General features: G+C 36.4%; 1 protein-coding gene across 2 annotated transcripts in view; it reads left to right on the plus strand.

Moving 5' to 3' along the window:
- Positions 1-768: 768 nt before the first annotated feature.
- Positions 769-12,520, plus strand: part of LOC119085129 (prolow-density lipoprotein receptor-related protein 1) — a 47,075-nt gene continuing 35,323 nt past the window's right edge. For both annotated transcript variants that reach the window (XM_037195401.1, XM_037195399.1), the window contains exon 1: positions 769-1,244. In XM_037195401.1, the coding sequence (XP_037051296.1) occupies positions 989-1,244 (256 nt within the window). In that variant the 5' untranslated portion in view covers positions 769-988. The remainder of the gene's footprint in view (positions 1,245-12,520) is intronic.

Below are 12,520 nucleotides of genomic sequence, written 5' to 3' on the forward strand. Positions count from 1 at the left end.
ACATAGGAAATTTAGTTATCTATTATGAAATCTACAACATATACTTGGCGAGGGGTAAAGTACTCACCAAAATCGTGTGACAGTATTTATGTCAGAAAAATAACAAACAATATGAAGAAAATGATCTTTGATCATCATATCGAAAATCGTAATCATCAGCCAGCGATCTTTCACCGATTTTCAATGTGGAAAAGTCGTAGACACATTGAAAATTGAAAATTCTGCATAAATTTAATTTTCTGAAAACAAAATCAGTAATCAGAGGGTCACTCTTTACTGATAATTAAAAATTTGTGTGATTTACATGACCACCACCATAAAACTCCCCAAATGTTCAAAATAGATGAAGACCATGAATACAAATCAAATATTGCAAAACTATCGAACACCGCCATCTGTGCCTTCATTACACAATCATTTCTGCATAAAATGAGAGGAAAGTGTCTTCGATTAAATTTTAAAATTTCGTTCGATGTTTTGTGTAATCAAAATTTTCTCTCTTTCGATTATTTTTGATATTAAATAATTCCTTAAAAACTGAATCAGCCAATTGAACTAAATTAAATATCAGGAAAATAATACTCAATGGCAATAATAGCTCAGGTAATATTTTGTATCTCGATATGAAATGCAGTGCAGACACCAATTTGCATCAATGCGCGTCACACTGCTGGTAACGGACCAATTCGCCAGTGTGTCCAAGAAAAACCAACTTGACGAAAACAAAAATCTTTTGCCAAAGAGAGAATGTCATTCATTTTTCGTTTCAGTCTTCTCCGAGTAGCGTTCGCGACAGGTTCGATCGTTGTGTCTTCTTTCTTATATTGGTACAAATTTTACTTTATTTTAGTTTATATTCCGCATTAATCGGACAGATAAAACGCGACAAAAGTGTTTAAAAATCAATTAAAAAGTGGCATACGACACCAGTGAAGTGCTATGAATGAAAATGTTGATTTTATAGTGTAAACGAAAGGCCGAATTTTTGATGATCGGCGCCACAAAAACAATAATAAAGATGGGTCGCCTGAAGCTGTGCCCGTCTACCACTGTGGTTGCTAATAATAAATGTTCGATATTATCGAGCAAACATCAGTGTTTCAATTTTAATAAATATTTGTGTTTCGTAATGATTGTGACGTGCGTGTTTCCTTTAGCTGAGACACGAAAAGTTATGCTAGGAAAACTGATGCAAAATACGGAAACGACAGAAACAACAACATCCATTAGTAGTAAAGAGCAATGTGAGTGGAATTTTGTTTTGATTTCGATTCAAGTTTAGATTTCTTTATTCACTTTTATACGTATGCAGCAGATGGTGTGTGTGTGTATAGAGAGCCAATTTTCGCAAAGTTTTTCTTCTTTCTTTTTTCCACTTTTAGTCGGTTTGTTAGTCGGTCACTAGAAATTACACATATTTTCGGTGACATAATATACAATATCACTCATAAAGTGCTTAGCATTCCGTATTCACTGTGTCGCCGGTTTATAAACGATATTCTAAATAGACACTAATAACGAAATGGTTGTTCGTTCAACTTATGCGGTCGAGCACATTATCATCCAATTTAACGAAAATCTTTATTCAAATCTAGCTTGAGATGGGTAATAACTCATCAAATAAGTTATTTTGAAACATAATTTTCAATTTAAAACGAATTTACGAGACGACATACGCATTCATTACACAGTCATTTGAATCAATAAAATCATTTAAATAAATTTGTTTTATGAAGCTGGAAAAAAGGTCAATGAGTTTTGTTTCTTTATAAACATTGTATGGTGTGGAACGACAATATTGATAACGATACTCATCGAAAAAGATTATTAATTATTGCATATCATTAGTCTGATGTGCATATGTGAACTCGAATTTTGAATGTTGTTTTGACTAGGAATCGTTTCACAACATTCGTTCGAATGAGAATAGTTTTCATTAATAAATTGCCGGCGGAGAGGTGATTAACCTTTATAACACCATCTCTTCGATGAGGAGATATTGATCTGTTCGCCATTTACCATAAAACGCAGGCCATACTCTTTCGAACACTGTTCATCAATTCTGCTGACTTATTCAAGGGCAAAATTTGAAGATGATGGCCGATCGGAAGGTCATGAATGTAACATAAATGACTTGGCTCATTTCAAAACTACGAGCATTGCGGCTGGTTCTTCTGAGAAATGAGTTGTTTGTTGATTCAACGTGAAATTACATTTTTGATACCAATTGTTGCAAATAAAAGAACAATGCGATTGACCTCTAACAAACTTCAGAATAAATATCTTTAGATTAACGAGATTACCCACCCGAAGGCATAACATCTCGTCCTCTCTAAGAGGAATAGATTGAGATACGCTCAATCAGCGCGTCCGAAGACTACCTTTTTATGCCGGTGTTTCATGCACCGCATACCAAAGGTGAGGCCAGAACCCATCTTAATTCTTACTACAATTCCCTCGGGAGTAGTACCCCAAAGGGTGCAACCCACAGCCACCACGTTTCAGCCAAGGATAGGCTCCTCAACCATCGCTGGGCCCGAGAGTTCCCGAAGGTTCTCGGGGGGCTGCCAGCGCCCGTGGTACCGATACAAACCCTCGGGTAGGGTACGTGGTTGGTATGACCACTTCGGATGGAAGCATGAACTTCCAGCTCCGATCAGCTTGCTCAAATTGCGCGGAGTCGCAACACTCCGAGAGACATCCTGGAATTGGCATTCGCCGTTCAACCAGTAGTACTCATTTTGCGCTTTGGTAGCTAGAATGGATCTAACGAACTTTGGGCTAGACACCCCCAGTCAATAGCCACTGTTCGATCCACCCTATCTACCTACGAGGACTTATAGAGGCGAACTCAGGCCAAGGGACTTATGGAGGCGAACTCCGGCCGACACGAACTCCGGCCGAAAAACTTCAGTGGGTTTTACCGCAGCTCGTTTCTTACTAAATTGAAGGGTTGACTTCGGACAACGCACTTCAAGCAAAAGTGCTTTTTATGACAGCTGCCAAATAGAGTACTTTTTGTATGAAATTTTATCCCCACTCTTTTTACAGTGTAAAATTTTGTATCGAGCACTGTCAAGTTTCAGTACCCTATTTAGAGTACCACTTTTGCTTGAAGTGCGTTGCTTCGAAGCATTTAGACAAAAATTGATGTGACATCTTCCACAGCAATCAGCAATGCTATTTCGCCTATTAGATACATCAAATTACCTAAAATTCTAACGGTTCAACCACTAAAATGAAAATAAAGAAACTTTCAATCACTTCAGATACAATTTTTAATCATCTTTACATGCAAATTACTTTACAAAAAGAAAAACTCATTTGAGTCCTGTGAAACGGTAAACAATTAAACGAAAAAAGAAAAAATTTTCGCGCCTTAATGTTCCACAATGAAATTTTTTTAATTTTAAAAACCGAAGCTCTCAAAGAACGAAAATATCAAAAAACGTTACTAAAAAACACACTTCAAGTTCATAAACACATTCTTCAATCGACGAAAATTAGATCAAATGAAACTCAAATCCAAAATTCTCTACCGAAAACCCAAAAACAGCTGATTTCGTCTTTATAAGACTCGTCAGTGCACCTTTGTTGCAACCATGTGCATATCATAATTACTTCAGATACAGCCAGCGCTCATCGCTTTTCGTGTCGTCGTTGTCGAAACTGAGAAAAAAGAGTTGGAAATCTCATCTGTAGCTGGTAATTTTGGCTTCAGGTTGGCTACAATAGCTGTCACAGCTGTAACGCCGCATACAAAAAATACAGCTGTCGCAGCTATTGTAGATTACCTGGAGATAAAATTACCAGCTACAAGTTAGATTTTCAACTCTTTTTCTTCAGTGGACTACTAACCAATGTACACAGTTGAAATACCCTCCCGAAATGCTAGATTTACTTCGCATCAGGTTTCCAACAATTTTTAAAGAATTTTCTGAAGTATGGACTAACCTGTTACAGACGGTTGTCATCTGTTATCGACAACAACAGCAATAATAAACGACAAGCTATGACTAATCGGGTCTTATATAGCAAAAAACATGTTGAAAATAAATGAAGTAAAAGATTTCTGAAATCAATCTCTTCAAATCTTCGATCAACTGAAGTAATAGATCAGATAGTAAAACTGTTAGTATGCTTGCCGTCTGTGACAGGTTAAGGTCCATTTTCATAGGTCCAAAATATCAATCTTGCCGTAGGGTGAAAAATTGCCGTTTTTTTTGGGGTTTCAAACCCTTCGACTTTGTTGAGTCTTTGTTGTGTGTGAATACATTGGAGCCAGTAGATTGAGAAGTTTGTTCATTTAATGTCCGTTCGACAAGTGGATCGCCACCGATTTTTAAGGGTTTTCGCTTTTTGCTTTTTACACATGCTTTTAGCATCAGGGTTGAATGACGAAGTCACTGCTAAATTTGCAAGATCAAAAAACTAAATTTCAAAACTGCCTGAAAGCACTGCGTAGGAAACACTTTGTAGGCGAGCTATTATGGAATCTTCTACTTCATTTGATGTATGCGTATTTCCAACATCTTTTACTTCATTTTTTATAGCAAAAAATTTATTTTGTCACTGCTATCGTTAGCATATGTAATAGGGGTAAATAGCCATTGACTTCGACAATTCGGAAAGAATCGTTGAGCTCACCTTCCAATAGAAACTAACATTCTTCCTTCTACTTCTTCTTCTTCTTCTTCGCGTAAACAAAACCTATTCCAATCACCTATATCATAGAACAAAACTAATTCCATTTTGAACAACAAATTCAATATGAAACGACCTAATATTATGAACTCAATTCTTCAATTTAATTTTTCGTGATTTATTACATTCAATTAATAAATGTTTTGTTGTGGTCTGGCACATTGAACGAATGACTGTCTTATTTTACATAATTTATCAATATCTGCAATTGATTGCTCCAGATGTTCCATTTAAATTTACCTCTCAATTTACTTGATCAATTTCGATGTACCGTTTTTTCTTTGTGTATATGGCGGACTCAATAGATGAACACAATTTGAATAAAGATTCAAGGTGTTATAATAAATGGGTCGCATTCGGATCGGTATGTGGAATGTGGGATAAAATTGTTCGCTGTAGTTTCGGAAATCTTTTGTGATTGAAGGACAAAATATGTTTTCCCATTGATTCAACAATAATGCACAGGAGAACGCATCCGATGCCTTTTTTCTGTTTTGTTTAACACGGGCGACTATAGAATGTGAAACAATGCGTTTGACTACATTCTCTGTAACTCTTTCCTCAAATTATTGCATTGTATTCTATTGCTGCAAGCGCATAGATGTGTAAATATGAACGTTGAATTTAAAATTCGTGAAGAGGAATGTTCAGATCAGTCTAGTAGATTCATTCAGCATCGTCGAAACAAAAGAATGATTCAAGTTGCCGTAAATTATAGTCTGAGTCTATATCAATCCCTCATAAAGTTACAAACAGTAACTGTAACTTAGAGTTTGGTATATAGCGTTTATTCCCATTTTAACAGTCTCAGGGCGTAGATTCTCGTTTGTTCCTAACTTTAAGCATTCGTAACTTGACAGTTCCTATGGGATTGCATACACGTGTCAAGTTACGAATGACATACGGAAATACGAGAATTGCTACCCAGACCTCACATACAAAAGTGCCTTAACACGCGTCATGTTACGAAAACACACGAAATAGCGCGCCGAGAGTTAAGCGAAACCATTGTTTCTAGGAGGGTAAATATACGATTCTCACTGCTCACTCATAGTACTTGCAAACTTTCCAAGGCACGAAAACGAACTTTTTCTTTGGAATAGTCACGATTGTGTTTACTGCATAGTGAGACATGAGTCCAAGGCTGACTTCTGGTAGCTGTGGCACAAAGTCCTTTGTATGGAATGAAAATTCTAGAAGCTATTGAGAAGCTAGAGGCTTGGACTCATATAACTTTTTGGCAGTATTTGCCTAGCACTAGTAGCTATTGATTGAGTATAGTGAGACATGAGTCGAAGGCTGACTTCTGGTAGCTGTGGAACAAAGACATGGAAAATTCTAGCAGCTTTATTTCTGGCCAGGAGGCTTGGACTCATGAGGTATTTTGGATTTTAAAGTCTTAATTTACAAGCTTTCAAAAGATAATAAGAAGACGTCGATCCGAGGTTTCCTGCTCATAGCTTCAAAACAAAGTAATTGGCACAACAAGAGCAGATAAATACTGTTCGACAATTACCGTACTTCATTTAAGAACGATTTAGCTCACATGAATTGTCTTGAGCTGACGTGTGAGAGGGCCCGTGTTCGATCCCAGGGATGTACGGTTTTTTATTTCAGAAATACAATTCTCTCTCAAGAGAGAGCTTAGGATGCGTTCACTTTTCTTGTGCTGGCGTGTCAGTAATCCAAGGTCCTAAATTTGTGCAAGATGAAATCTATTTTCACGAAGCAAAATATATAGTAAGGAATTGGTTCTCTTATTCGTTCGTTAAGCGATTCGCCACCGGTCAGAGGTTACAAGTTGGCACACATGAATGAAGAATATTTTTACTCTCTACTATCTTCTAGGCATACGTGAGTATATAAAGGATATCATACTCCCGAAAACCCGTGCTTCCACCAAGTAATAAATACACACTAAGCGAGCTATCCTTAATCTATCTATCTTCCTATAAAAACCTTGAATTTGACAATAGCACCTGTAACAACATGAAAAAATCAAAAATCAAAACCGGTGGTGATCCATTTGTCCAAATTCATTGACTAAATTACTTAATCTATCATGTTCGGCAGCTATTTGCAACTTGCAAACGACTCCATAACGATTTTCTCGTTTGCAAAATGTAACTCTGACGCTCAAAAACGACCCCATAGGATTTTCCCTTCTACAAAATGTAGCTCAAAAGTTATTTGAACGACCAACGACCACATTAAATTTGTTCCTTTAATCGAACCGTAAACAAAATTTTAGGTCCAATGTTTTGAATAATAATTCCCAGGCGATAATTCCAAATGGATAGTTCATATCGACCCTGATATTTCCCCGGGCGATAGTTCTAATTATTCTGGGTGATAGTTCTCGGGTATTCCAAGTCACAGTCTCGGGGTAATTTCTCTGTGGAATAAGGCCCATGCTATTCGCAGTTGACTGTCAATAGTCAATGTTGGTACTATTCGCAGTCAACTGCGCAGCGCAAAATCATTTCTCATCAATTTGATGGCACAGTTAGTCTGCGAATAGCATTATTATTCCCTTGACTGTAAGTCAGGGTCTTATGCCGGAAAATACCCTAGAATGTTTGTATACCAAAGGTTGTATGAAATGTTATGAAAAACGGAATTGTTTGTCCCAATATTTTGCTTGCATACACGATAACTTGAGTAATTATCAACCAATTACCAATTTTATTTTTTTAATCGACGCAGAATTCAATTCCTGAGATTAAGTTCGAAGATGGGCTATGTGGGATTAAGGATCTGGAAGTTATTCCAGAAAAACAGTATTTTCCACTGTTGGAAAAGTCAATCAATCGAAAAAGATTACTTTGATGGAATTTGATTTTGTCGGTTAGTTATATCCAGCTATCACGCATGCATGATTGTCAGCTATCACGGTGATAGTTGACTATAGTCAGGGATAGTCAGCTATCACGGTGATAGTCAGCTATCACGGTGATAGTCAGCTATCACGGTGATAGTCAGCTATCACGGTGATAGTCAGCTATCACGGTGATAGTCAGCTATCACGGTGATAGTCAGCTACTTATGCTATCACGGTTATAGTTGGCTATAGTCAGGGACAGTCAGGTGAAAGTCAGCTATCACGCATGATAGTTTTCTAGCCATGACATAAAGTATTTATAAAATTTTATGAACAACCAATTTCTGAATCGTTATTCAAATGTATGGAATGACATTAAAAAACAATCATTCAGAAAACTTTAAAACTCCCACGAGTGTGAAGTTTACGGCCAGAGCGAAGCGAGGGCCGTAATTCGCACGAGTCGTGCTATTTTTTTTTCATGATTAAATGTTTTGTGAATGTAGAAAGTACCGGGGGGCTTCCTTTTTGTACATAAGTGTAAGGGAAGAACGTCTATCGTACTATTTTGTATTGTACCAAAGTGAAAGAGTCCTCTAATCGTTCCAAATTCGCATCTTTTACTTTTGTTTAACGTTAACAATAAGACTATAAAACTGAATAATAGACGACTTATACGAGTGGGACGTTTGCGGGCTGAGCGCAGCGAGGGCCGTAATTCACACGAGTCTTTGTTTATTTTTGTATTGTTGATTAAAAATCTGGCCGCAAATTTACAAGCAAATAGAGAACAGAAAAAGTGGTTTTCCAAAGAACTTGTACTCAAGCGAATGTTTTATATCCGTTATTTGTGATGTTTCGGAAGATTAACAACGGAAAATAAAATGAAATTTATTAAAAATATATTGAAAAAAAATTGTCAGTCAAGGGACCTGACCCGCCCAAGAGGTGGGGCCTAATTGACTGTTTTTTGAATTTGTGATTCAAGTTTTGTAAAGGGGCGCAAGAGTCTGTACAATCGCAGTTTGTAATAGGCAGCAAAAATCTGTAATGTTACAGTTTGTAAAAGGGAAAAATAGTCTGCACAGTTTGTAAAATGGATCCACAGTGTGTAATGTTACAGTTTGTAAAAGGGATCAACACTCTGTAATAATACAGTTCGTAAAAGTGAGTGACAGTCTGTACTCTCACAGTTTGTAAAAGGGATCAAGAGTCTGCAATGTTACAGTTTGTAAATAAGAGCAACTCTGTGTTATGTCAAAGTTTGTAAAAGGGATCAACACTCTGTGTTACAGTTTATAAAGTGGAGCGACAGTCTCTAATGCTACAGTTTGTAAAAGAGAGCGACAGGCTGTAATGTTATAGTTTGTAAAAGGAAGCGACAATCTGTAATGTTACCGTTTGTTATAGGGAGCATCACTTTGTAATGTCACAGTTTGTCAAAGGGATCAACAATCCGTAATGATACAGTTGGTAAAAGGTATGATCAATCGCTAGTTTTACAGTTTGTACATTTGACCAAAGTCACCAAAGCTTATACAATGGATAATCAGTTTCTTTCGATGCATTTTGCTATATATATATATATACTTTACAAATTATCGAACATTTCTAGTTTTTTGACTGAACAAATTTTTCTTTGTTTTAATATAAGTAACAAACCAACAATCTTCCCAACTTGCTCTACTTTTATTTTAGAAGATATTTTTAGTTATTTACAATTTTTCAAATAAGTAACTGCGAATAGCATCAAAATTGACTATTCGCAGTTGACTGCGAATAGTCACTTCGATTCAATAATAAAGGAAAGACCTGAAAATTCTCACAGGCCCTTTGTCTATAAACACTCGTCGCTCAGCAACAACTTTTAAGATAATAAGATATTAAATTTGTATACAGTTTCCATCATTTCTGGCGACAATAGTCGCGATTTTCATTATCTCTTCAAAATAATTCAAGATAAAACTGGAAATTGTTGTGCATCGCTAAAAATTACAATTTTGATTATTTTAACAACCAAACTCTGAATGCAATGAGTACACAGCCATACAGAATCAACTCTATACCATCTCTGAATAGGTCCTCGATGTCGTGCATGCTTCCATATACTAACGGGTTGAATGTTTTCCTTTGTGTTGAATGGAAAAGAGAAAACCTTTCAGAATCTCTGTTTAACTTTGCATTTTTTCCATCAATTTTGCAAAAGAATCCCATTGAATATACAATCAACTCTGAAGTAATAAAAAAAAGAAAAATGTAAATATGCGGCACACGAGTCGGTTGCATATATTTTAAATTTGTGTTTCCGTTTTCAATCAATATGTCTGGCGCTTTTTTTTTAAATATCTGACAAATCTTATGGTTGCATGATATGGTATGGTGTTTTCCAGCGAACAAAATATTGTCACACATTTATGCACACACACCCTTTCAGCTATTTAGTTGCAAAGCAAAATTTTCGAATTTCCATAAACGATTACATTACATTAATTAACATAATTGTGTACGGATGGGCAATACGGCGAATTTATCTAATGAATCGAAATGATGTTCATGAATAAAACACAGGGAATTAATACAATATTCTCGTTTAATTCAATTTATAATGCGACTACGACGACGACGGTTGTATATAAATGCTAAATGCTGTAAACATCCAATTATGTAGATCTTTCGCTGAATTGTATGGCTTCTTATATACGGGAAATTGGACGCGTACAATTAATGTAATAGTCCTGTGTGCATTAATAATGAATTGATGACGATTGTTTGTACCTCAGATTTGATTGTTGCCATTAAATTAATGAAGAACTCAAGTGACAAACGGTTACCAGTTGACAGAATAATCAGCTTTTTCGTTTCATTCCAAAATACCCCAGATTAATAGCATAATGAGGACACATTGGAACTACTGGATCAGTACTGAAGTTTTAAAAAGCCAGAAGCATAATCTAACTAACTGCAGAGGCGGATAAAGGTTTTCGGCGCCCCTGGTCAATTAAGAATTTAGCGCTAGTTTTACCCGTAAAAAGGTTTTCCAAATCTTATTGTTAGCTTCTCTTGAGGGTGTGTCAGACAAATTGATGGTGTGTCAGACAATGAAAGTGTAAAACAGGTATGGTCTATTGTCTGCCCGGAGGACATAAAAATTTAATTTTCGTACTTAAACGCACTCATTTTCATATTATTTTGACATAAAATGTGAGTGCGTTTAAGACGAATTCGCCAATCGACCATACCTGTTCTAGACTTTCATTGGTGTCAGATTAATCTCTAAGTGGCGAATCTGGCACAGTCATGACTTTTCTTTACATGTAGTAAAAGGGCGCATACAATGATCGCGTGTGCCAGATTACCCGATGCCCTCTTGTGATATAGTAGATTACGTCCTCTTGCAACTTTTTATTTTGCCACACATGGCAAAGTACAAAGTTCCAAACCATTACGTAAACTAATTTACTTACTAAGCCGCCGGAGGAGTTAGTTTTGACGATAAGTAAGGCATTCGACCACTGTTTCGACCTGAGAGAAAATTGAATACGTCTTTCGACGCAGTTCAAAAATACCACTTCTCATCAAGCCATAGCTTCAGTGGTATGCACTTCATACAATGCTCTGAGAACACTGTATCAATTTGCACACGAACAAGTCCAGCGAATCATAGTTGAAATGAAATTTCAACTCAAAGCCAAACTGCCAACTCGTGGCCAGTCTGTGGTGAAGCTACCGCAAAGTGAACAAAGCAACATTGCACTACGTATCTATTGAAGGATCAAAAACTTAAGTCGCATGACTATTTTTGGCTTCAGGAGGGAAACATTAGGTGCTTAATTGATAACTTAATTATGAAGCTTGAGTGAACTTAAGGATGTTACCAATGCGATATAATCGCTAGAAAATTCTATGTGAAGTTGTCTGACACGGGAATCGATTCCAGATCATTTTGGTTGAGCTATTTCGCCCCGCTGTAATATCAGTTCATGATCTACAAATTTCGCGAGTGAAGCTGGAGAAAAAGAGGTTTTCGTTGTATTACATTTCGCATGTTGAAATTTCTATCATTTTTGTATTTTGCATTAAATTGTTGTTGTCAGCGCCCTGGGCGATGTCACGAAATGGACATAGGTTAATCCGTCTCTGACTAACTGCCCCATCTATCTAAGTGCATAAATCAAGATAGAATGGGTAATTAGGAGATAGGATAAGGCAAAACAGTCTGTGGCTTGCGAGAGTCAGACAGACATCATCAATTTCCTTTTATTTGTACACACAACCCCCATATAAATGTGCACAATAACGTCCATTATCCGAATTGATTGTGTGTCGAGTCGGTTGATACACGGGACGGTATCTATACGAAATATACTTGAGACAATTTTACTTGTGGATTTCCATTCGCAATGCTTATGAATGCTTCTTTTATTCGAAAGGAATAACTGTGCTGAACATGAACGAAACCTTTTTCATGACCCGGCACAGACTCCGTATAGACTATTAAATAATAATAACAATTAATATTTATAGTCACCCATACAGCACATTCTATATTATGAAAATGGGATCTGAATAAAACGTGTGGAAGCATAAAGTTCATTCTGTAAAAGTTGTAGACTTACAATGTACCTCCAAACACACACACACACATGGGTATATGCCACAGATGCCTCTTTTACTCGGTAATTTAATACAATTTTGACGTCGAGCTCTTTATACTACATAATATGACATGTATGTCGTGTCATGGGTTAAACAAGAATATTGTTTAAGGCAATTGTATACCTTCCACTTTTGATTCGGTTTTTATGTTTGAATCTACGTTTCAGTCAATTTAATGCGTCTTTGGTCGTAAAAAAAAAGTTTTATTGTGAACTTTTGAACTTTTGTTGAGCATTAGTTTATACTTCCCATTATCTCAGTTTAAATCGTTTTATTACATGAAATAGGAGGAAGATGTAGAATGAGAAATTTTAACATTGGTACACTAGACGTTTGTCA

This window comes from Bradysia coprophila, unplaced genomic scaffold, assembly GCF_014529535.1.
Source record: "Bradysia coprophila strain Holo2 unplaced genomic scaffold, BU_Bcop_v1 contig_94, whole genome shotgun sequence".
In the NCBI taxonomy this organism is placed as follows: domain Eukaryota; kingdom Metazoa; phylum Arthropoda; class Insecta; order Diptera; family Sciaridae; genus Bradysia; species Bradysia coprophila.